General features: G+C 43.3%; 1 protein-coding gene across 1 annotated transcript in view; it reads right to left on the reverse strand.

Moving 5' to 3' along the window:
• BCR (BCR activator of RhoGEF and GTPase) overlaps nt 1-25,588 on the reverse strand; it is a 102,631-nt gene that overhangs the window by 31,210 nt on the left and 45,833 nt on the right. Inside the window, exons 2-8 of the mRNA XM_074844111.1 lie at nt 24,165-24,349; nt 13,969-14,073; nt 13,264-13,449; nt 9,482-9,589; nt 7,696-7,756; nt 6,716-6,768; nt 6,228-6,368 (exon numbers count right to left, since the gene is read on the reverse strand). Coding sequence (XP_074700212.1) covers nt 6,228-6,368; nt 6,716-6,768; nt 7,696-7,756; nt 9,482-9,589; nt 13,264-13,449; nt 13,969-14,073; nt 24,165-24,349 — 839 coding nt within the window. The remainder of the gene's footprint in view (nt 1-6,227; nt 6,369-6,715; nt 6,769-7,695; nt 7,757-9,481; nt 9,590-13,263; nt 13,450-13,968; nt 14,074-24,164; nt 24,350-25,588) is intronic.

A 25,588-nucleotide genomic window follows, 5' to 3' on the forward strand; every position in this document is an offset into this window, starting at 1 on the left:
CTCTGTCCCACATCTCCCCAAAACCCAAGCAGAAAACTCAGCTATACAATGCCAAAACAGGGGTGTGATTCAACAGCCTTCATCCTTCCCATCTGGGACTGAGGTATCACTCGTTTGCACTGAGTTTATTTTAGCTAGCACTCCTGGGTACAAAATACCCTGACTGACATGAGACACAGTGCTACCATGAGGCAGCAAAAAGTCTTTGGCAGCACGATCTCCCAGAAAGAGAGCTGGGTGGGAAGAAGACAAGGCTGTACTTCCTAAGCTTGACTGGAACAGAAGTAAAGAGGTGAAAGGGATGAATGAATGCCAGTCAGCCACTCAGAGGAAAACACTGAGCTTTCCAACCTTTTGTTCTTCATACCTCCTCACTCATGAGCTAGCAAGCAGCAGGGGTAAACTGCCACAAAAGCAAACAGGTATCTGGGGAGGAGAGGACAGGAGAAAACATTTGTGGGTCAAGTCTCTCCTAACAGGGGTGTGCAGCTTGATACTAGATCTAACTACCAGCTTCTCTTGGAAAACAGGTCTTTTGTTAGGGCTGGGCACAAGAGGCATGCCCCAGGCTGCTCAGCACCAGCGGAGCAGAGGAGGAGCACTTTCAGCAAAGGGTCACATCCTTTGTTGCAAATGATTCATCTTGCCGGGAGGGTTCAGCAGGTCAGAGGGAAACAATAAAAGGATTTCCCAACTGGCTTACCAGATCCCTGCCAAACCCCTCAGTGAGGGAGCACAGGGCACCTTCCTGGACCTGCCGACGTGAGTCAGTCCATCCCACCCCACCCTGGGGGAAGCAGCAGCCCCCTCAGACAGGACAGGCCGGTCAGATGCCTGTGCCACCTCAGCTCTGCAGGCCTTTGGGAACCAAAGCCCACTTTGGTCAACTCCTCCCACCCAGGCCCAGCAACAGCAATTCCTTTGGTGGCCTCCAACATGAGGTCCTTTGGCTGGGTGACCCTGCTGTACATGACATACAATAGCCTATGTGTGGGAAACAATCTCTCTACCTTGTTTCCAAAGCTACGCTGTTTGCTAAGGTTACCAAAAGTGCTAAAGCACCCTGAAATTAGATATAGACTATAGAAACACCAAATAAACATCCAAGAAAACATAATCTTAAGATCCGAGTGGCAGTACAGTGGCAGAGTGACCCCCTCGCTTTCACAGACAGTCCCAAGACTGTCAGGTGTCCAGCACAGGAGCCCAGCTCAGCTATAGAAAGATGTTCCAGGAGGCCTGGGGGAAAACTTCCTATTTTGTATCATAATAGAGTGAATTAGGATTATCTTTAATCTCTCAAACAGGGCCTGGACTGACTGTTACTTTCAGTGGCTCTTGCAAAGCTCCTGTACCAGTGCAGTGTAAGTCCCACATCTCCTTTCTAGGTCCTGCTTTCCTTTGCATGTTTTCATCTGCTTCTCCCACCCACGTCAGTGCTCTGGACAAAAGAGCTCTCCCTGTACATCTTTCAGTGCTTGGATATCCTCTTTGGATTGTCTATTGCTGTCCTCCTCTTACCTCCTCTGCATCTCCCCCTCCTCTGCTACCAACCTCACGACTACCTGTATGCTCATCTATTCATCCTACAGTGTTTTTGTGCTGCTTGCATATGATAAATTCTGCTGCTGTCACGTACTGTTTAACACCAGGAAGCGTGGCCAGCTTGTCTGAGACACATTACAAAAAGTGGATTTTAAAAACCTACTTATGCAGAACCACATCTGTACAAAAGGACGACTCCTCACTTGTGTGCCGAGGAAAGAGCTCATCCGATGTGGTGACAGCAGAGGCCTGCAGCGTGCGTGGGTGAGAGCCCCAGGAAGGACTGGAACATGTGTGATGCAGGAGGAGGAGGGTAAAAGCGGGAGATGGGTATTGGCATATGTCAGTGAGGAAGAGGTGGTTTGGCTTTCTGCAGAGCGTAGGAAGAAAATTATTCCTTGTGTGTGTGTGCTTGTGTTGCAAGACCAGCATTGCAGAATAAAGGGATGCTCTGCCTAGGGAGCTAAACTGGCTGTTCTTTGAGCATTTTAATAGCCTTTCTTTTTTCTTTCCAAAGCTTTTGTCACCAGGAGCTCTCTGACTCCAGCTGTAAGACAGAGTGTGAAGCATGCAAGATCATTTTTGAGTGCTCTATTGCCAACATCTGCCCAAGGCCTCCAGAAGCAGTAGGCACCAGGCCTCAAGCTGTGCATGGCTCCCTGTGTCTAAGCTTAGCTCCCAGTTTTTCAAAGGCTTTAGTCTGCACTTCTGCTCCCTTGCAAATATCCTTTGTCCTTTCCCTGCCCTAGCACACTTGGTCTCTACCAAGTTAAACGGGAGCCTAAGGCAATGATATCCAGTCCCTTGACTGCAAGTTTAAAACCACATTTAGAAACACTGTAGAGCAGCTTGCCAAGCAGCTTCTTCTCTCCGGGGCAAGGAAAAAGGTGCACAGTAGCATAAGCTGATCCAACATGTGATCTAGTGGGCTTGATCCCAGAAGGGAGCCCGTCAGCCCTCTTGTGTCTGGACTGGTGCTGATGGGACCAGACACTACAACACCCAGCCAGCAGAGTGACCCAAAACTCAAAAAGGCTTCATTTTTAGGCAGCTCCATTCCTCTATGCCACTGTGGGATCACACAAATACCAGTGTGAACACTTCAGAGAGGGTGGGACTGCATGGCCAGGGGCAAGGCAGAATGGCAGCCACTACCACTCCAGTTGGTCTGAACTGTCCTGAAACAACATTCTGCAATGAGCATTAGATGAGCAGCAGTCAAGAAAGGAACCACCATCTTCCAAACGAACTCTGTAATTTTTTGCAGTTTCATTAATTCCTGCTTTACAAGAATAGGCTGAATTGGCTAAAAAACACAAGCCTTTACTTCTGGCAGGGAAAGATGACACAAGCTCTACAGTCATTTGCATCCAGGCTTAATTGAAAAAAACCAAACCCATGCAGTCCATATAGCTACTCTGTTAATAAGACTAGAAAAGTTACTACTCCCTTCCTTCTGACACATAATACTGGCATATCCTTCACCTCAAAGCCTTTGTTTTCCTACTGGGAATGGTCCCTTGGGGAAGCAGAAGCTTAAACAGGTTTCCTCTTTAAGCCAAGAGCATAGTGGTGAAGAAGGATCAGCAGTGTGCAAATAAGATGCCTGCTCCATGGTCCCAAGGGGTGGAAGATTCTCTGTCACTCACATTCTGAGTCAGAAGGTACAGTGCTACTCAGACCCCTTTCCCTCCATGCATTTGTTTGGTTATTTAGAGGGTTGGCAAAGTAGATACCTGCAGACAATCCATCAGAAGTAAAAAAGTAAAACCACAAAAGTAGAAAGATGGGAAGAAAAGGAGGGAGCAAGAGAATGTATCAGATCAGGCTGAATGAAAACAGACCCAAAAGCCCAGATAAGCCCTCCTGGCTCCCCTGTTGCCATGCTGGGGCTGGTGCTCTCCTGGCTCCTCCATACCGCAGCCCTCAGCAAACCACAAAGCAGAGAAGACTAGCTACAGTCAGCCTGGCAGGCAGCAAGGACCAAACGACGTGTTCATGGGCTTAACCCACCAATACTGCCTTCCCTGCTGTAGCCCTTTCTGTCCCTCTGGTTCCTTTGTTCCCATCTCCTTGCACTACCTGAAATACTCATTCAGCCCAGCAAATTAAACCAGGTCCACGCATCACAGAAAACTTTCAGTTTATATGCCTAAGTCTAGAATTAGAAAAAAGCCTACTGAGCCAAGCAGAACCAGAGGGCTGGTGTGCAGGCAGGACACCTGACATCACACAGGAAGACAGCAGCCAGGTCAGACTGAGCTGATGCTCCTGGAGCAGGGAATCACCTTTTGCAAAAGGGAGGAACACTGTGCTGATGAGCCTGTACTCTCTCCTGACCTGCACTCCTCTCCTTAGCAGCCTGTCACTAGGGAGATTAACAACTGGCTGCTTTCCCCAGTTCAAAGCAATCCTGAAAAAAGAGAGCTGGAGCAAGAGGCTGGCAAAGGAGATTTGACTCCTCCCCACAACACATTCAAAGGGGAAAAATATTCCACATAGCAGGCAAGGACTGGGAAAAAAAGATAACTAAGATCAGCACCTAAGCAATACATGAGGGGAAAGGGCTGTTTTCCCTCCTTCCTTTCCACCAAGGAAATTTCAATGGGAGGAAGACAAATAATGAAAAAAGCCATCAAAGCAAGCTGGTGATTCATTAAAATAAAAAATGCATTATGCATTGAGAGCAGTCAATTATGAGATGCAAACTGCACACTGTCCTGTCACCCTAGGGGAAGCACAAGCAAGGCGAGTGGGAGGAAAGGATAAGTAGAAAAGGAAAGATTTACAGGCATAAACAAAACCCAGCTATGACCCCAAGCTGAGCAGCTTGTAGGAAGGAGCAGCCATCACTAACCCACACGGAGTAGCTGGGAGCAGACTTGTGTCTCTGGATTACTACACAGAGAGTGAACGTACCTACTCTCTAGACACAGAGTGGTGTCAACTGGGGTATTACCGCTTTGAAAAAAAGTGGGATATTGGTGCCAAATGACTAAAGAAAGTATCCACCATCAGATTCCCAGAGTGGAAGGCAAACTCTAGGAAGCATCAGAAGCAAGTCCTTTTCTTCCCTGGGCCCAGTGCAAGCTGTATACAGTGAGCGAGAGCACAGAGGGTTCCCAGTCCCCTCTAGCACACTCACAGCCTCCTCTTTGGGTATGTCCCCTTCTTTCCCTCCCCACATCATACACGGAGTCACTGCAGGACCAGTGAGAATGTCAACAGGCCTGCTGACCCCAATCCTGGCAAGCCCCTGCTTCCTGTTTTCTAAGTTCTGACAAATACCCCACTCCAAAAAGAGATCATCAGGATCATCCTCCTGAGCCTGCCCCTCTGCCTGGACTCTCGCACCTCATTAGGATTCTGCATGACACTTTTCAAAGCCTGTATCCCTCACTGAGATGCTGACAGACAGCTGGAGAACAGAACACAAAATGCTCCCTCCCCTGCGAGGGGGCATTCTAGCCTGAGATTTCTGCTATGACTCGATCAGCATCTGCTTTAATGAGGCCATCTACTACCGCTGAGGCCCTGGTGACTGATGTCTGAGCTTCTACCTCAGCCTCCAATTGCTCAGCCCCTCCTCTTCTTTTCTCAGCTGCAGACTTCCCCGGTTGACAAAATGAGACAATGAGCAAGACTTGCAGGACAAAGTGCACCAAATTCCCAGTACTGTGGCTTCTAGCAAATCTCCATCAGCTGAAAAATCAGTTTAACAGCTAAAAGCAAGCATGTTTAACTGACAGGATTTGGGAATACATCATGAAGGTTCATGGTATCTTAACAATCTCCTGGGCTTTGTAAGAGATGTTTTTGCACAGGGTAATTTGGGTCACTTTTGATCAGCCAGTGTCTCTGGCATGCTGCCACAATTCCTCTTACACATATACTATCTGAGTGGCACCTCTCTTTTGTCCAATCTCCTACATCCTTCTCTCTCTCAATACTTCTGTCAGTCCTGGCCTTTCCTCATCAGGAAGGAATGAACTGTTTTCTAATGAAATAATGAGGCAGATGAATTAAAACCATTTTGCCATGCAGGACCTTTACTGTTGTGTACCTCTATGCCCTCCTTGCACAACATTCCATGCAGGCAAAGGAACTGCACATCTTGGAACTTTCTAGGTGTAGTCCAGCTCCTAGCAGAGCTAAGAAGAATTATATTACACCCTTAGGAGTCAATCACCTCCCTTAGCTTTCCCAACTCATTCCATCTGTTTTGCTTCCTAGTCCCATTTACAACATTCTTCTTTAGAAATGAGAATCCAAAAACTGAGTTTTATGGCGAGAATGAAGATTCTGGAAAACAGCTTTTCCTGATATTTTATGATTTCTGATGTTTCCTCACCTTTTTCTCCTCCCAGGCTTTCTGTCTGGTTTCAGTTTGCACGTAAAACACAAAACCATTTAGTGCATAGCAATACGCATCATAGAAATTATGTATGATTATAACAGTGCTAAGGACAAAACTCTAGTCATACTTTTCCTCTGGGTTTCCAAACTGTTTTCTGAACAGAAAACAGAGAGGAGCTGTACCGCATCCTTTAGAGAACAAGGACACTGCATTAACTGTATCTTAGCAACAAACGAATTAATAGCATAACTTCCTAGTCTGCTCTACAGAAAAGGCACAACCAGTATTTAGAAACTGAGAACATAACGAAAGCAGGAAGACTCACCTCCCCCTTCTTTACAGTCATGGACTGCCGACGAGGAGTGATCTCTTCATTGATGCTGGAGAGGAAGTTCTGCGAGATCCGCAGAGCATCCTGCAGGAGTGGATGATCAGGGTGGCTCACTGGAGTGTGCTTAAGCAAATCCTGACAGCAGGAACACAAAGAACAGAACCATGAGCAGTGCTGGAAAGCAGGAGGGTCTGAGGGCCCCTAACTAGAGCTGTAGGACAAGAAGCTCCATCTTCTTCTTAGAGGTTACAGCAAGGCTTTATCTCTAGAGGAAGAGGATAATACCTAGCACTTCTTGGTAATACTACTGAAGAGGCAGCAGGGTCCTACCTATGGACTCCCTCCCCTTAGTGTAAAGGGAAGAGGCTCTTATGCTGCATGACAGGTTTATTTTTGCAGTCCTGCAGCTCCATGGAAAATTTGAAGGGTGAAGAAAATAGGAAAGGGACCTAAAGTTTGAAAACCACCCTTCAGATACTTACATGCAGGACAAGTGTGCTGCGAGTCACTCGATCCACTGGCTTGTATAATAGAGCTGTGGAAAAAAAAGTAACAGGAACATAAAGAAGAGGTACCTAAACAGAGCCCCTACAAAGCAACTTGTCCAACTGAACTGAATGCACAGGCACAGGTTTATTAACCAATGAGCTACTGGAAAATTCCCTTCTCTAAGGTTAATGTGCTGTACAGCCAATAAAACATACATGAACACACAGAGAAAATAAACACGCTCCTCAGCAAACAGATGCCCACTCGTGAGCACGCCCCGCACACAAGTGGATGAGAAGCACACAAGGTAGTACAGAACAACTGCACACAGCATGGCACACCTCTGACAATTCCCTGGCAACCTGCCTGGTCCCACAGGTCAGAATTGGGCCTTGTACGCTTACAGTTGCCAAGTAGGTCCCTGAAAGGTTGGCAGTGCATCCCTCCTTCTGGAGTTCAGCATGATACGTAGTTTGCTTCCAAATCCTTACAACAGACCAAAACAGGAAGGGGATTGGCTTTTATATTAGCGAGTATGGAAGCTTCTTACAACATGGGTCGTCTTCTACTTATGTGCATAGAGACAAGCACCATGGAACCTGATCTTAACCAGGTTCTCTAGATGCTACCATAGGGCAAAAATCATGTAACAATAACTGCTAGCTAGGATTGTGTTTGTGCTATCACTGGGTAGCAGATGTTCTCTTAAAATCACAGCAGTCCTTTGGCTGGTCTGGTTTTGCCCAAAGGGACTGATGAGGTTTTAAAGCTGGGCAGGGTCTTCCCCACACATGCATGCAGCTTACTATGCACAAGCTCTGCTACTTAGCAAAAGGGAACTGATTTCCCAGGTAGAGCCAGCAGAGACTCCATAACTTTCCAGCATTTAAAAAGAAAAAGGGAGGGTGGAGGTTTGGCAACAACCTCCACACAGTCCTGACAAACCACAGTCTCCTCTGCATGGATCACTCACTTTCCAAGGAATTTTTCGTCGTCTGATCTTTAGATTCCTTTGTGCTTCTAGCCTTTAGATTCTAAAAGAAAAAGAAAACCCACGTAGCAGACGGTCAATCACCTTGAAACATCACATGGGAATGCAAGAGACTACCTGCTCCTCCAAGGGAGGGCCTAAGTGTGAATGGAGGACAGCCCTATCACAGTCCAAGTCAGTGATGGAAAAATGTGCTTTCCTCCTTGGTAAATCCACCATGTCACAGGCACCCACAGATCTCAAATACTAAGCAATTTTCTTAGGAGTACATGTCAATAAAGATGCAGCAAAGCAGGGAACCACCTATAGCGACAGGGATGGTGGAAATTTTAAATCACCTGCAGGAGAAAGACATGTCTGTAGGGATGCAGTCATTGTCACAGCACATATACACCTCCAATAAATTAAGTACAGGACTGGGATTCAGTACCCGCAGGTTATAATTCCTTATACCTGTACTCAGAGCTGAGTGACCTCGTCCAAGTCAGCTCTCACGGCAGAAGAGGAACAGTGCCTGTGACTTATATTTGCACACGGACTGCGAAGCCACATGTGTTAATGTGCTGAGCTCCGAAATCCTCCCCAGGACACAAATCCAAAAGTATCATCACCATCATTCCAAATAGAGTAGATATTAGCATGATTTCAGAACTATCCTTCAGAAAACAGCAAAACAGAGGGATCACATTTGCAAAGAGCCCAGGACCCTGGGGCCTTAATCTCTATTCTGTCTTCTAGGGACTACCATAATACTATCTTACATATTATTATTAATAAATGGGAAAGTCCACAGAATGTATTTTAGTACTGAAAGAAAAGTAAGCACAGGGAAAGCTACTTTACTAATGAGTTGACACGACTAGAGCACAGAAGTGGTCAGGCAAAGGACCAGAACCTAATGGAAATCCTCAGGAAAGGAAAGAAGACATTTGCACTCTGATGAGTGCTTCCCTCATTTCACAGAGGGAACGTGTTTTATTTTACCTCTTTATCATAAAAATCTAAAGGGACATGTAATATTGAATGTACTCATGAGTTTTTTCAGAGCAATAAACTCATAGTATTATTCAGCTCTGATTATTTATCTGCTTATTTTTAAGGACACAACATATGAAGTTCATGTTTTCTTGGCAACTGAGTTCTTCAAGATATAATCACCACAATACAAAGAGTCAATGAGACCATGCACTGCAGGCAAAACTGGTGGCCTGGGAAGCCTGAAAAAGTATTAAAAATGCTTTGACACAAGGTACTCCTCTTAAAGAGAGGAAATCAGAGCAGCCCAGTGAATAATATTATAGATTATGGTTGACACACCTGCCTTTTTAAATAGAGAGCTACTCTCTCCTCCACTCCATGACAGTGAAGCCTGCAATTCCACTGACAGCCATAATGCAAGCCATTAAGGATGGCTTTTTACATCACAGTCAGCATCATCATTAGGAGGAGAAATATCTGAGGAACTCAAACACAGCTCTCCCTTCTAGAAATGCATGAAGGTGGCATAGAGCTGAGAAGTTCAAAGCAATGCCAGTTTTTACAAGATTCCCCAGATGAGGACAGCACATAAAGGCTATGTGTGTGATAACCTCTATTAGCCCAAAGTATAAATTGCTGTAAGAATATGAACTGAAGCAGCAAGTCTACAGGAGCTCCCAACTCCTCCAGAAGTCAGGGCTGCAAAGATACTTGGAGGATAGACAGGAGTGACATCGTAGGGTATTAGTCAGATCCAGACGGCTCGTGTGTCTGAATACCATGACATTACCTCAGAGATTTCAGCAAACTGAGCATTGGCTTGGCAGCATTTCTCTGCTGTCTCCATAGCAACTTCATAGTTATCCACAAAGGCCCGGTACACTCCCAGCTGGCTGGCCTGCAGGAAGCAAAACAAAATAAAATAAATGCTGGGGAAGAAGACAGTTTGGGATGGCCAGTCTCAGTATCTAATGATCAGGTCATGTTCCTTCATGCCAAAGAATCACAGGGAATGCTGAGCCGGCCCAGAAAGACATCTCTGACCTGTCAACCTTGCTTAACCAGCACAGGTGCTCCCATGCACCCCGTTCCATCTATGCTGAACAAGTTCACTTGTGAAGGATGTGGAAGCCTGTGAGAATGACACATCCTTATTACTGCCATCTATTTTTCCCTTCTGAACTGCCAGATTAGTATCTATTAATATTTTAGCTCATTGATGTAACTGGAGCTGCTGGTTATTTGCCACAAAATATGAATCAGACAGGAATGATTCAGCCCAACAGCACAAACGTGACCCCAGAAAGCGACTTGTTGGCTTTTGCATTATGGACACACTAGATCAGACCCAGATACTAACCCATATCTGCATTAGTGAACATCGTTAGAAGGGCAGTAGAGTGCTGAAAATACAGAAGAGAGATCCAGAGCACAATCTCTTTGGAAGGCAGTGACTGCAGCACTACATGACAGAAAACGGTAGTTTTTCCAGCAGAAAGAATATGTAATTGGTCCAAAAGAAGACGGAGCAGGCCTCAGAGTGCAGTAACAAGCCATTAATTATCACTGAGTCTTAGCACTGATCCCGCTTGCTGACTTAGGAATTGCAGCCATATTCATGCCAGAGAAGATAAGATCCAGCTTGGGAAATCCCTGGGTAGCTTCCAAGCTTGTCTGGATTGCAGAGCTGGTTTTGTGCTGCAGAGCTGCACACGCTGTGCTGTAAACACCGCAGCAGCTCGAACATGCTTGCAAGTGCATGGTCAGTAGCGAGCCAACAGGTGGAGTGTTCTAAAAGGCTCCACTGAAGAGAAGTTTGTTACCAGAAGAGCTTGCACTTACCTCTATTTCTGCAACTTCCCTGACACTTCTGCCCAAGACGTTCAACAGGCAGAGCGGTTAACTTTCCCACAGACAGTGCTCTTTTCCTCTCCTGCTCTCATAACCATTGTGTTCCCCATTCTCTATGGAGCTTTGCGCAAGAGACGATGGAAGAGAAAAAGCCACTCTCAGGAGAACATTCCCTGCACAAATTTCTTAAGCTAACAGAGGCTAAGAAACAGCGAGCAATTTCCTAGGACACATTTTACTGGAAGATTAGGAACCAATCTCAACTCTCATACAAAATAACACGGTTATGACCGAAGCTGAAGGAAACTGTGCTCGCTTATGCCAGGGATGACCTGGTCCCAGCACTGTGGAGAGAAGAAAATCTGTATTTGCCACTGGGGCACAATTCTGTGAAGAAGCTGCTGTCAGAATTACTGATCATGTGCAGGGCTTATGACGTTTGGGTTTGGATGATGTCAATTAACATGGCAGAACTTTAAAGTTTCTCTATTCCTGTGTGGCTCTTTCATTTCCTGCTACTCCTGAACAGTCTTTCTAAGCTTTCATTTTCCTCCTCTAAACATGCCATCATGAAAGCATCTTTTTCATTAAAAGCTGAACTTCCAATCAAAGCAATAATGCTCACACACAGTTTTCACGCTGGTCTAAGTTTTTTCTTCTTCAATTAAAAAGAACACACTAAAAATTAAACAAGCTTTGGTAGAAATAACTGGCTTTTGGTTACATTTTTTTCCATTCCTGAAAATTAGCAGTGATATTTGCTAAATATTTCTTCATTTCTAAAATCAGTTCTAAAGTGTTTCCTTTCTAGTTATAAAAAATACATACAAAATATTTCCCAAAAATGAGAAACATATTTCACTCCCACATGCCTAACGTCTTTTTTCTTTTTTCTTAGTTTCAACAGGAAAAAGGTGGAATAACAGTCACTGATGTTGCAAATGGATCGTACTTTGTGCCAGACCGCATGAAACTGTAAAACTCCTCACATGCACTATCTATAACTTCAATCTACAGTGCTTTGTTTTGTATGGTATTAAAGAAAATTAATGTCCCCAGGGACCTCAGGATAATAACAAGGATTCCAGTTGTTTATCATCAGATTACATGACATGACCACAAGTAAACAGTCTGCTCCAAAAGATTTGATGTACATCCTGTATAGATGTCTTGCAATGCCTGATGTTCTCATCTAGCTGCTTCCCATGGCCTGCCAGGAATTATTAGCTTTATCTCATCCAGCAAAGAGTTTGCAATTCCCACTGATACTGTACCAAACCACCAGAAACTGGAACATCTAAGCTAGCGCAAAGCTTCCTGCACTAGGGCAATTTGCTCCTTTGCTTCCAATACTAATCCAACAAAATCAATGATTCTGTCACAAATGCAGAAAAATCAGGGAAACAAAAATAGAGTGCCAGAAGGGCTTAACTCCTGTACCTGTGATCACCATCAGCAAGAAATGGTCTTAAACAAAGGCCTAAGTAGCTGTACGGTGAATCAAAGCTTGCTCGACAGACAATAGTGGTAAAGAATATATTCAGATCTATTAGTTAGTGCTATCTTCATTCCTGCACTACACTTTCAATGCAGTTTGTAAGGCTTCCACTTTCAGCAGCCTTCTGTATATTTGCTTCAGCAACTAGCAGCAGGTGGTTTTGTCTTCTTGAACCAGTTGCTCAAATTGCATACCATGAACTACTCACCAAGGCACCAGCTTGACCCCTCCTGGCTAAAACATGCTGGCAGTGAAAAGCAGATTTCCATATTTTGATCTTGAGCTGCTGGCACGCGTGGAAAACATCATCTTCCAGGCCCATCTCCCCCTGCTCCATAGGGGATGGGGATGGGGCTGGTGCTGGGCTACACAGCTGCTAACAATTGAGTGACCCTAGTAAAGCGTACTCCCCATCCAATAAACCCCTCACTGGAATGTCACTCCTACCCTGAGAATCAGAGGCACCTCAGGAATGCAGAGATTCTTTTCTTTTCTAAAAAGGAAAAAACAGCTCCTTTAATCCTCTGCTCTCTGCACATGCTAGGGGAGAGGTTAAAGGGGCCAAAGGAATCTCCTAGAATGCAAACAATTTGTCATCTGGCTCAAACTCAGCAATTTTAATTCAGCCTCAGGAATATGCTGTATATGTCTTTGTCCTATTCTGCACTCAGAGAATTTTGTTGAGGTTGCTTGGAGGATTCTCAGCAGCAGGTTGACTGCATCAGCATAGCAGCAAGAGGAATATCAAGGCCAGGATGGTGGTAGAAAAGCAAAGCCAAAGGTGATGACCATAAAACAGAGAAAATCGGCACAAGATAGAGCAAAGCACCACAGAGAGAAGTAAGCATGTGTGGGAGAGTTCAGCAATAATGAGAAACACTTAGCTGTTGGTGTTAAAAAGTATGCTTTTTAACACTGCCGTTCTCCTGTCTTTCTCTAAAGCAAATGGTTCGAGGACACCGCAGACACCCTGGAGATTCGACATTTCTGCAAAACTGTATTTGTAGCAGTAGCATAGCTTGCTGGAGTCTTTAATTAAGGGCAATGAAACAGCCGCTTTTGCTATAGGCCCTTCACTGCCGTGGCAAAGCTAGAAGCCTCTCATCTAACCCAGCCATGGGCTTCCATCCCTTCGGTGTAAGCACAGTCACCAAAGAGAATCGTACCAGCACCTCAGAGATGGAGTGAGAGGTAACAAAACTTGGTGATGGCAGCTGACTCACCAACTTTTGGAAGAGGTCCCCTACACGTTGCTGGTGGCTCCACTGCTGCACTCGGGGAAAAAGTCCATCATAGAATTCTTTGTGGATCTCATAGAGCTCAGGCACTTTGAAGAATATTGTCTCAATCTGCTGACTAGTCAGCACAGGCTGAGAGGTGGTGGCAGCTGCTTTCAAAGGCTTCATAGGCTGAAATGAGGAAAGAAGGAAATCGTTATCATGCAAACCAAGTACATTCACCCTTGCCACATTACAACACATTCCCTCCAGAGAGTTGTTTTTCATCCTATTCATAAGTGATATTTGCATTGATACAATTCCTGAAAGCTAGACAGTAACAAGTTTTCTCATGGGGATCAGTCACCCCTGGTAGGTGGATTTTCCCAAGATATTAATGGTGTGATTAAAATCCCTTTGCACTCCATTTCCTTAATGTCTGTCCAACTGTACAGCAATGTGTCTAATAACTAACACAAGATACTGAAACACAGGGCTCCTGGATACTACCACACTAATAACTCCCTGGTTGTGCCATATCCAGTCCTTTCTTTAAGCTTCTCTTTCTCTACTGTAGAAGAGGAGTAAGAGCTACCCTTTGCACCCTGCAACTTACAACCCATGGTATGTGAAGTTCTGGGAAACTGGATGGAAGTAGCACTGAAAACTCAAGCACCAGTGTTTGAAATGGTTTCTGCCATCAGTGCTTACCAGCAGCAGAGCCTCCAGGTGGCTCAGGTAGGTTTCCTCACTGGCTAGGATTCCTGACAGGACCCATTTTCTCATCTCCAGGCCCTTCTCCAAGTCTGGCTCACTCTACAGACAAGTTAAGGAGAAAAAAAAGAGAAAGAAAAAAGAAAAAATAAAGAAGGAAAAATAAGGAGGGTGGGGGGAGAAAAAAGAAAAAAAAAAAACAAGAATGAGGATGGAGAGTAAAAGATATCATTCAGCTGACCACAGCATATTTGTTTTTTTGGTTTACTTTCAGACTACAAAAAACAGCCAAACAAAACCCCACCTGTTCTCAGTATCCTGTTTCTAGAAACATGCAAATATAAAACATTAAAGACATTTTTATTTACCAGCAACCAATGTCATGTAGATTATTTACAGGTGTTAGCTTTAGTCATCCAACCCTGGTGCCTCAATTAGGTGCCCAAACTTCTTCATAAAATTCAACACACAGAACTTAAAAACTCAGAATTTATCCTCCTAAACAAAGCTTAGGGACCCCTGGTTACATGCAATTCACTCCCTCCTCCCACAAGAGTTCTCTATGATCTTACTCCAAAGCCATATTTCTCTGTGCAGACAGGATCACTTCCCCTGCATCTACACAGATGCGCATGAATATACAGCAGTTACAGCCTGACATTACAGTTAAGATGGCTGTTCTTTCTCCCACTCTCTACTGTTCCCTAAATTATTTTTCAGTGCCAGCTAGCATGATGTCTATTTTTAGTTAGAGGATGGAATAATCAGCACTGCTTGGAACACACATGCTGATTTTCTTATTGGGATTCCATGAAGGAGTTCTTAACCAAAATAACTAAAGAAAGAAAGAAAAAATACATTCATGGGCAAATGTACACATCAAGGGAAGACTAACATCAAGTGTTAAGAGAAGCAGTAATCCCCTCTGTTGAATTTCAATTATCCTTCCTCTCAAAACTGTTACCTGAAAAATGTTTAATCCGATAAAGTGAAACTGAGTATTTCCATAAACTCTGAAAAAAATATGGCCAAACAATGAAGGTTATAAATAATGAGAAACACCCCCCTTTTCCAGAATCTTATTTTCAGTTCTTTTTATTTCTGTCATTCACAGAAATGGCTTCTTAGAATTCTTGCAACCTTTTTATGTTGTTAAATGTCTCTAAGAATAGAGTCAGTAGTTGGATCCGAAAGGGTAGATACTTCTCAAGGGCTTTGGGTAGGTTGTTTGGGGCTTCATCGCACTCCTCTTAATATCCAGAAGAATCTTCAGCTATTGATTTCAGCAGCAGGAGGATCAGGAAACATAACAGTATGCTCCACTCTACTGACTGAACATAAAGCCCTATAGCTGACAAAAAAAAGCGCCTTTTAGTTTAGGGTCCTATGCTTTGAACCCTGCAGATGTATATATGAGGTTCATTATGGAGAGAAGGTATCTTGGCTATAGGTAAGCTTACAGTAACTATCACATTCTGAGTGTGACTATGAGCCTACGCACCACACGAAGAAAGAAACGGATCCTCACGCTCCCAGATATTTCTGGATTCAGTCTCATCAATAACCATCCTGATTTTTGAATGCTTTCATTAAATTTCACAAGCTATTTTCTAGGCTAAAAGACCTTGCAGCAACTCCTTTATAAAAATTTTGTGAGGTGTCAAATACCACCATCACCTCTTAAATAAAAGTGGCAGACAGAAGCTGTTCTAAGGAAATGAGTAAAATTTACACGCACGTCAGGTACTGCATGGAAAGAAGAACTTGTCTTTGCATCCCACCCTTCAGTGAGGTTCAGTAAGAACCACAGTGCCTTTTAAAATCTTGAAAGGGCATCTCAAAGAAGCTAGGGATTTGTAATTCAGCAGTCGTGTTCAGAAGATTTCAGAAAAACACCAGTGACAAACTACATGGCGAAATGAATGCTGCGACAGATTCTGTGCATCCACAGAGCACCCTGCCTGTTACAGCTCAAACAGAAACGTGCAACAATTGTATGACCATTCCTTATGATTTCTCTGTTAGTAGTCCCTGGGTGTCCATCTCATGGATCGTTTTGTAAGGCATGGTACATACACGTAATCAAGACAGACAGCCCCAAGATGTTTAACAAAGATCGTCTTCATCCGAAGAGGCTGGGATGTAGCAGCCCTGGTGCAAGAAAACCACAATACCTCTTGGTTTCCAAAGATTTTTTACAACACTTACAAAAGAAAAATGCAGCATCACAAAGAAGCATTGAGAAAAAACTAACAGTGCTCCAAAGTCCCCACTGCTGAGGATGAGGTAACTGGTCAATATTGACACAGCACTATAATTATCCTTAGCAGGTTCTCTTGGAAGAGGTGAGGATTTAAAAACCAGCTGGGTATGTTTGTAACATCTGTAAAGAGCAGCACACAACAACAAGTTATTTAAATGATTCAAACTTCCCCATCATGACAGTGGCACAACAGTTTTCCTTACAGCACTGAGAACAGTTTTCCTCTTCACAAATAAAAGCTCTAATTTACAAGCCAGTTCTTGCTGGGCACCGTCAGCTGACAGAGAAAGCATTTTCTGCCCGAATGTTAATTTCCTCTCTTTAAAAGAGATGTGCTTTCAGAGAGACAAACATCTCCCAGGACACACTAGAGGCCTTCCTTCCGGGCCGTTACCACAAGGTCACTTTGCAAAGTCCACAGTATTGTCTAATCCTTTTTAATAGGAACATTTTCCAAGCGTGATGCTTGCAAAACTCCAGCCTCGGATGCAGCCAGACAGGGCAGGGCCTGGCTGCTTTAAGCTACAGCACAGCAATTGCTGAAGAAACCCCTCAGGGGAGTTTATCCAACAATCATATAGCACATTAAAAGGTTTCAAATGCGGTACCTCAAATTTACATACAGATTCCTCATATGTGAAAAGATGATCTCCTGCTGCGTCAGGGATCAATACAACACCACGGTGCTGCTGTCTGCATTGTGCTGCCACTCTCTATTTCCTCCTGAGAGCCAGTGCCCTGACAAGAGTTTCCTGCTGAGGGAGGCCTTGTCTGACAATGTCATCTGGGGCTGCACTGCGCAGCAGCCCTTGCTGCTAGATGAACATCTGGAAAACAGCCCCCGTGCTTCTTCAGCCTCAGGGTGCTTTTTAAGTTACACTTGTTATGAAATGTACTCCAGGACTGGGAAATTCACTGGGAGCTGGTGCCAACATCAGGAGGAAGAAGAGCAAGTTTATTATTTGGTATTACAACATTCTGTAAGTGAGGAATTTGGAACAGGCTCACCTGCTCACCCAAAACAAGAGAGAGCAATTAGCAGGCAGAGATACTGCGAGGCTGTCCTTCCACTCTCCCCTTACAGCATGCCAAGATGTGATGCACCCGGTACCCAAGGGCATTTTCTGCCTTGCCCATATCTGACAAAAAAGGGAAACAAAGAGCAATGCTGTGACCACAACAGCCTCACTGAGTGCTCTGTTTCTGCACTCCAGGCAGAAGGGCAGTTAAGAGAGGGAGCATCCTGGGCATAGGTATCAAGCTCCCCACCAGTTCAGGGAGACCTGCCAAGGCTGAGGACTCCTTTCCCCTACCCTGGCAAGAAGGAAGCAGTCAGAACTCTTTGAGCTGCTTGTGGCAAGGGGAGGAGCTGGTACCACATCTACCAGACCACATTAGCTAGGGCAAAATACACCTATTTATTAACCAAAGCGCAGATGGGATGTTCCCTGCAGGATGTGGAGGCAGGCTGTACTGGCAAACTCTAACCACTTGAGCAGGGAGTGCCAGGTGGTCAGCAGTCCATCCCATGCTTCCTACCCAGCTTAGTCAGTCCATTTTTTACCTGTACAAGTCTGACTAGTATTTCATGTTCTGACTCTGTCCCTACCTCTTTGATGCCAGCATCCATTTCTAGCCTTTCTCCACTGCCCTTCCATCTTTTGGCTACCTCTCTACCCACATGTTTCAGAATAAATCTGTCTTACAAGACTATCAGAGGGCAGCAGCCCGAGCATTCCTGTCTGTCTGCCATGGGAGCTGGGAGGACCCAACACCCAGCCAGTTCTGAACAACCAAGCAAGAAATCAGTGCTTTGCTCCCACTCCTCATGAACTACATTTAAAAAAAAAAAAAAAAAAAAAATCAAAAAACCCCAAAAATGAAGGTGGAAAGCAGTATAAAGGAAGTTTCACAGATATCTCATGCCTATAAGGTTCTGGTGTTTTCTTCTCAACTGGGTGGTGCTTCTTGCTATTTCAAAGACTTAAAAACTGAAAGATTGAGTCACAGTCATAAGTGCAATCTTCGACCTGAACCAAGGCCAGTCAGAGTGGTTAGAAGCACTGAAGATATTAGAGAGTGTGCATACACTGGCCCTGAGCCACGGCTGTTTTGAATGTGTTTACAGCTTGTCAGCCTAAGTACTTCAGTTTACTAACCAGGTTGGCATTGCATGTTGTATTCAATTACTGCAAGCCTGAGATTCACCAGCTCCAAGGATTAGACAGATTCAGCCTCTTCCCAACTCTGTTTAAAGAACTTGGGGCTTTCTGGTTGTTGTTTAAATTAACAGCAATAATTGTTTTCTTGCAAATGTTAGAACGCGGATTAAGAATCTAGAAACCACAACACGTAAGATTTTGCAAAGTGGTTGCTGCCAGCACAGCTCTGTAAAGAGAATCAGTGATTCAAAGTGGGCGTATAAAAGGCACTTTAACTCTCAGACCTTCCTTTGGTACAACGTGTTCATATGCTGTGCAATGAATGTGTTCAAAGGAGAAGTTTCCCGTAAGGACAGCAAAGAATCTCACAGAGAAGCTGACAGCCTGCGAAAAACATTCATTTCAATTTTTAAAGTGTAAATATCTCTGAAAGCTTCTGCTAAACAGGCTGGAGGTGTCTCATTGTCTTGGTGATATTAAACAGGGCAAATTCTGTAATCAAGCCAATCATGCTCCATGCATGGAGGGGAAGGAGCAGGGAGAGGAGCCAACATTATTTATAACATCAGTACTGGTGTGCCAGCTCTCCTCAGGGAGGGCTGTACATCCAGGCAGAGCCCTTAAGGAGCAAAGAGTTGGAGAATAAAAAGGAAAAGTTGCATCTGCTGGGGGTGGTGAGGGGAAAGTGACAGTAAAACCAAACAAACAAACAAAACAGAATACTGAGAGGAAGAAAAGAGAAAGATTTGAAAATGCTAGAGAGGGAAGGACGTGCTAGCAACAGCAGTACCAAGCAGAGCAGTAATCCCATTTATTGATGTAGCTTCAGAGGTCAACTTTTCTGGACCCCCTTGGGATCAAGCTAGGAGAAATGTCCATAACCTGCTCTGCCACAGGCCTGTTTTTCACATAGCTGGCAGACAGTGAGAACAAAAGACTCCGGCCTGAGGACTGGCAATGGCTGCCAATGCTGCGCCAACCACGGACTGCGCAGCAGAAAAGGGAAGAGAAATTCTACCTAGAAATCTCTTAAGCACCAGCCAATTTCCCCTCCAAACAGAACAGAAAGAGTTAATTACTCAGCTTTAGCACTCCTGCCTCCCTGGGTGTGATATATACAATTGGAGAGATCCATTTTGGCAAAAAACTCTTCTAAACTCTAGAAAAATGACTTCCCCTCATTTGCTGGGGGGGTGGAACCAGCTTTGCCTTTTCACTGGCTGCACCCACCTCCACAGAGCCCCACACGTCTTTGAACCTGGCTTTGCTGGTGAGCAGATCTTAAAGGCCTTTCTTATTTCTACTCTTCCCATCACTGTAATCTCTCCCCACTTGAGTAGCAGCAATAGGATCATGATGACTGAAGCTTCTCATCCTCCCTCAATCTCTGTCGCCTCCCAGCTGCAAGCTACCCACTCCAAAACTCTTGGCATAACTCTTCTCTAGTGAAGGGTGTCAGTCACTAACTTTCCAGCTGTCCCAACACTTTCTGGTGGCCCTAAGAATACTGTAGCAAGCTCTCCCTTTGTCCTCTAACTCAATCCAGGTATCTTCTCCACTTTTCACCCTAGCTGTGTATGGGAAAGACAGACACATTCTCTCTCTTTCTGGGAGTAAATTATCACTACCAATTACACATACTGTCTGACACCTGAAGCTACCAGCACTGTCTTATTTGGCAAACATTTGGGCTGGCATTTTCCAAGACAGGTTTCCAGAATTTTTTTGAAAGTTCAATCACAACAGTTCAACTGTTACAGAAAGCAAGGTTCAGGAAAATTAAATCACTTCTCAAGTTAAATAAACAAACAACTTAAGCATTAGTGGAACCTATTTCTCCTTTTTCCTCTTTCCCCCGTAGGCTTGCTTCAAAGCAACAGTTAAAGTTCGGCAAAAGCATTGGCTTTATGCCAGGACATGCATCAGCAGCTCAGCATGAGATTCTGGAAGAGCCAGAAGAGGGGGTATGACCTAGCTTGCTCAATGCAAACATTTGTTAAGGATTCCTTACCACAAAAATGACAAGTCAGGGGAGGTTGAGATCCACACTACAAACACCCACGTTGATTATGTCCTCTCTGGGTCACAGACAAAACGATTACTGGTGCACCTCTTGTCACCCTCCTTGGATAGCAACAGATGTTTGTGCAATGGACACATAGCAGGTGGAATATGATAAGAGGTGGCTGAAGTGGTACAGTTTGGAGGCAGACCAGCCAGTGTCTTTTAGTCTGCTTATATGATACAGGTGGTAGGGAGGATTGGAAAACAGATGCTAAATGGCAAGGTGTAGAACACCACAAACCTTCTGTAAGTCCATTGTGGCCCTCACTTCCTGGAACACAGAACATGAGGTGCTGAGAGCTGGTCACCCTACACACTGAGGGAACAACATGAAGCCACTCAACAAGTAGTCCAGGAGGTATTCCTTCGTTCTCTTTTAGAAAGAGATGCTGCTTTTGCTACTCTGCACTTTCTCTGTGGTGGCCGGGTAGACCAGGTGAAATACTGATGCACTATCCAACCAAAAGTTATAGCTGCTATAAGGAGATGGAAGGACTTAGTCAAACATTTGGCTGAAAAGTACAAAGCCCAGAGCAAGCTCACAAAATAAGTCAAAGCAAAATGCCCTCAATATCCAGATAGCAACAATCCAGCTTCCAAGAGAAAGGCTGGTCTTGTGGATAAGGCAGACAAACATCACACCAGAATGCTGCTATGTCTGGGTGATGCTAAGCAAATTAATTAGAATTACATTTAAAAAAAAAATAATCATTGTTTGTAATGTTTTCCATTTTCTGGGTGCCTGACTGGAGCGTTAACTCTTAGTTGCAAGTGAAATTAAAGGGATTTTACTTTAATGTGAAGAAAACTGCTTTAGAAATCAGAACCTGGTTTTGCAGAACATTATGCATCTCACATTAACCACATAAAATTAGCAGACGCTTTTCCTATAATCTGTCTGCCTTGATTACCTGTGGTTGGTGAACACACCATTCTCTTATCTGACAGGAACATTGCAAGGATAATTAAGACCTGTGTAGCATTCCAACTGTGTTTGGAGCTAATGGTCATGCCAAAAGGAAATGAGTACTTCTGTACTCCAAGCAGAGTTTGCACAGTGTCCTGTAAATAAGGTGTATACATAGCTTTAGATATAAAATATTGAATCCAGTAAATATCATTCACTATATACACTGAACAATGCAGGACTCCATAGAAAAAATAGGACACAACTGCATAACTGAAAGTTATCATACAGATTCAAGAAAAGGCAATAGGCCCAAGGAAAGGCTGAATAACCGTAGTCATTTCTTAACTTCTGAATGACTTCACAATCTTAATGTTTTGTCGAAGTGGTGTATACAGTGCACGTCTTGTTACATACAGTTAACGGTTGATTTCTAGACTCTGGTCATAAAGGCAATCTAAAGTTTTCAGAAGTAATTGCAGGCACCTAAGAAAGATGTAAAAAGGCAAGGAGACAACTATAAAAGCAAACACTTGTAAACAAAAAATGTTTTCTGCTAATCAAGCATAGTGAAAAAGAAAATAGAAAAGACATACATCCTGGTATTTCTGGTCCAACACATTTTATGTGCTTGGCTCAGCACAATGTGTTTGACACTTAATTTTGTTACTGATGTCTTTTCCACTACAGCTGAAAACATAACTACAGTAAAAGCCATCTAACAGCTCGCAATGACAGAAAGTTTAACCTGTTTGGGAAATACTACAACCTTCTTGTCATAGACCGTCCTTCATGAGTTGCATTGTGGACTAATTACAGACAGGCTCAACTAAAGTGGTTGAGGTTCATGATTAAAAGTCTAATCTGTATCAGGACACCTCTTTCTTTTGGAAGCCATAAACCATCTTTTTATAGGCAGAGAGAAGAAAGCAGTCATTTATGTTAAAAATAATTTTTAAAAAGGCAGTCTTCTAGCATTATTAAAGTAACTTTGAAATTAACTGCTGTTAAATGCTTAGGAGGCAATCTTCAAACAAATAAAGAACAAGATTAAATATTAGGTAGTGTTTCTTCCAGGCCTCCAGTCACAGGCACTATGACAACTGGTTCTTTGAAGATAACTCTCAGCCATATGTAGTCACATTGCATTTTTCCTTCATCTTGAGAAACATAACCTGGAAATCTCAAGCCAATATTAAAACATTCTTGGAGCTTTTGAATTTACTAATGATCATTTCTTCATTCAAAAGGCTCTTACATATCACAAGAATTCTCATCTTGAGAGATGAAAAAGCATATCAGAATTAACAGTCTAAGGCATGAGCAACTGACTAGATTCCATATATCATACTCAAATAAAATTAAGCAAACATCAACAATATATGTACTTGATAATGCTTTAAGAGATCTTGACAATGCATTTTTATAAATGAGAAAGAAGAACAAGAACGCTGTCTCAACTAGGCTTCTTAATCTAACATTCATCATAGAAAAAATAAGGGAGCATATGACATGAAACTAACCAATAAAGAGTAATAGAAGGATGTATATAATGAATGCTAAGAAGCAACAGCTTGTGAAACTTGTCAGACTCTTTGATACAACATAAATAAAACTGTCTGATAAAGGTGAAGGTGCCGATTTACATGTAACTAACATCTCTAAAACATCCATCTTCTCCCATGACATCTTAATAGGACAGAACAATATAAAGCCAACATATATGTTAAACCACTTAAATGACAGATTTCAAAGTGTCATTTACAATGTGGGAATTCAAGGTTGTTTGGCTACACTTTCTTGGAAATACAGTAGGAAGAAAGTGACAGTTGTCTTTGTGCTATTAAGCATTTTTATGAATGGCTTGGGAAAACCAAATTTTGCAGATGACAAAGATACTCAGGGAAACAGCAACCTGGGACTGAAACGCTCTACAATCTAGGAAGCAAAAGCATAAAGAGAAACAAAGGTTGAAAGTCAAACAGATTAATTCAAGCTGAAACCAAGACATTTTTGACTGTGAAGACAGCAGAGTCAATAGTTCTTTATCAAGGCAAGCAGCAGACTCTACCAAGACTATTGTAAAAACAAAAATAGAAATTTTCCTTAAGTTCCAAGCTATAGCCATGCTACTGAACCTGAAGGAAAAATAAAGCTAGATAGCCTGAAGGTCCACAGCAAACCACAGGTCAGGCTAGGTGGTCCCTTCTGAATTTTTTGTCTACCATAATTGATTATATAGATAGCTATTTAGTGAATAGTCAAATTTGTTATAAGAAGTGGCCATCTTCCACCCAAAGTTGCCATACTTCAGAGCTGGCCATTTTAATCCTCGTATTCCATTTTCACAGGGTGAAGGAAACAGATCTTATATTCTAGATGCTTTATCAAAGCCTCTAACCTACCTGAAAATAACTCTTATTTTCCTTGTGAAAGGCAATGACAACCCACATGCACAAATGTATGAAATGTAGGATGTTTTGTTCCAGAGTCTCCTTTCCAAAATATCTGGTATTTAAGATAACCCCTCAACATCAATTAATTACCAATTGTCTCCACTAAAATTCACACAGGGTGAAAACTAAGGCTTAAATATCATATGCACAATACTTATCTCTGAAGCTTAGAAGCCTTAGTTTAGCTTTAAATATACCATATCAATCAGGCACTGCTATATTATGTCAGGTAATCTGCCCTACAGTGGTAGTCGTCCTTGACTTTGCTCCCTGTTAAAGCAGTCTACCCCTTGCAAACCTACAAGGCTTTGCTGACTCCGAAAAGGCAGGAAAGAACTCACTGATTTTGTAGATTCCAGAGACCCTGAAGATAGCGTGTCTCGGCTGCCCCGACTCTTGGAACTGAGATGGGGTGAGGATGATGGCGAGTCATCAATATAGGGCATCATATCATGATGTCGCCTCTGTTCTTCAGCACGGTCTGCATCGTACGCATAGCTAGGTGGTGTGCCACTGAATGAAGCATCTGTAAAACACAGGAGAAAAATCTGTCTGGTCAGAGCCAAGCTGGACAGGAGACAGGCTGGTCAACCAAGGCACTGCCTGCCTCCCAGCTATTGTGATTGCTTATCAATAAACCCAGAGTCAGTGATAGATAAATATAGATCAAATGGAGGTGTAAATTTAATTAAACTCATGTTGTCACCAAACATTCACTTCACTCATTCTAAGTCCTAAAAGGTAAAGTCCTTTCTAATATCTGACATTGGTGTTCATTTAACTACAGCTTCTTCCCTCAGGTTTTCCTTCAAAAGCATTAGCATCAAAAGAAATCCTTTTGCAGGCTCCATAAAAGTTATGCAGTCTGGGTTTAGGAATGTGGTGGGTTAGGGTAACAGACCCTGTTTTTTCTGTAGAACAAGAACAGATGATGCCCCTGCCAGTTTAGCAATCATAGGTAATACATAGCTCAGAGAAGAAACATAACTCTTTCCAGACCTCTCAGGAACAAGAGGACTAGGGAAAAAAAGGTCTTGCATGTCAAGTGAACCAGTCTACTGCTAAAAATAAAATCGTAAGAGGCTTTCTTCTATCGGCTGCCCCTCTTCCTCAATTTTGAGACTAACTCGTTAAACAAATGAACAAACTACCACCTTGCTCCCTCCCATCCCCCCCCCGCCCCCCCCCCCAAACCAAACAAAAAAAGGATGGTGGTATGAAAAGTCAAATTAACTACTATTAGATGAGATACCAATGAACTTCTGCAGGAAAGATGAGTAGTAAAATTGGTTCTGGTATCTTTAGTAGCTGCATACAGAAACTGTTTCTGCAAAAATCTATGTTAAGGACACACACTAAGCAGCTCCCTCTACCATAGGTTAAAAGGTGTTTTACCTCTCTGCACAAAGAAATAATACACAGAGGACCATTCTGCACAGTGGCACCACTTCACACACATCTTGCCTAAGAGAAGCTGGAGACAAACTTACATGTGAGTTACAGGGGCCTGTGAAGCACTTTCACCTGTCAATGCCCAGAAGTGTCCTGTGTGTAACAGTAATAGCCATGCATGGGCCACTGAACACAAAAAGGTAGAGTTCCTCCTCCTCTTTCAGTTACAAGTCACAAAATGCCACCCTTCTCCCAAAACTGGAAAATAACCACAGGGAGATAAGCTAGATCCACTTTAACAGTAGCAGGTAAGCCTTGTGGAAGACAAAGCCACAAAAAAAGGAAGAGTTTTTTGTCTGAGAAATTTAAAATT

This window comes from Strix aluco, chromosome 18, assembly GCF_031877795.1.
Source record: "Strix aluco isolate bStrAlu1 chromosome 18, bStrAlu1.hap1, whole genome shotgun sequence".
Lineage (NCBI taxonomy): Eukaryota > Metazoa > Chordata > Aves > Strigiformes > Strigidae > Strix > Strix aluco.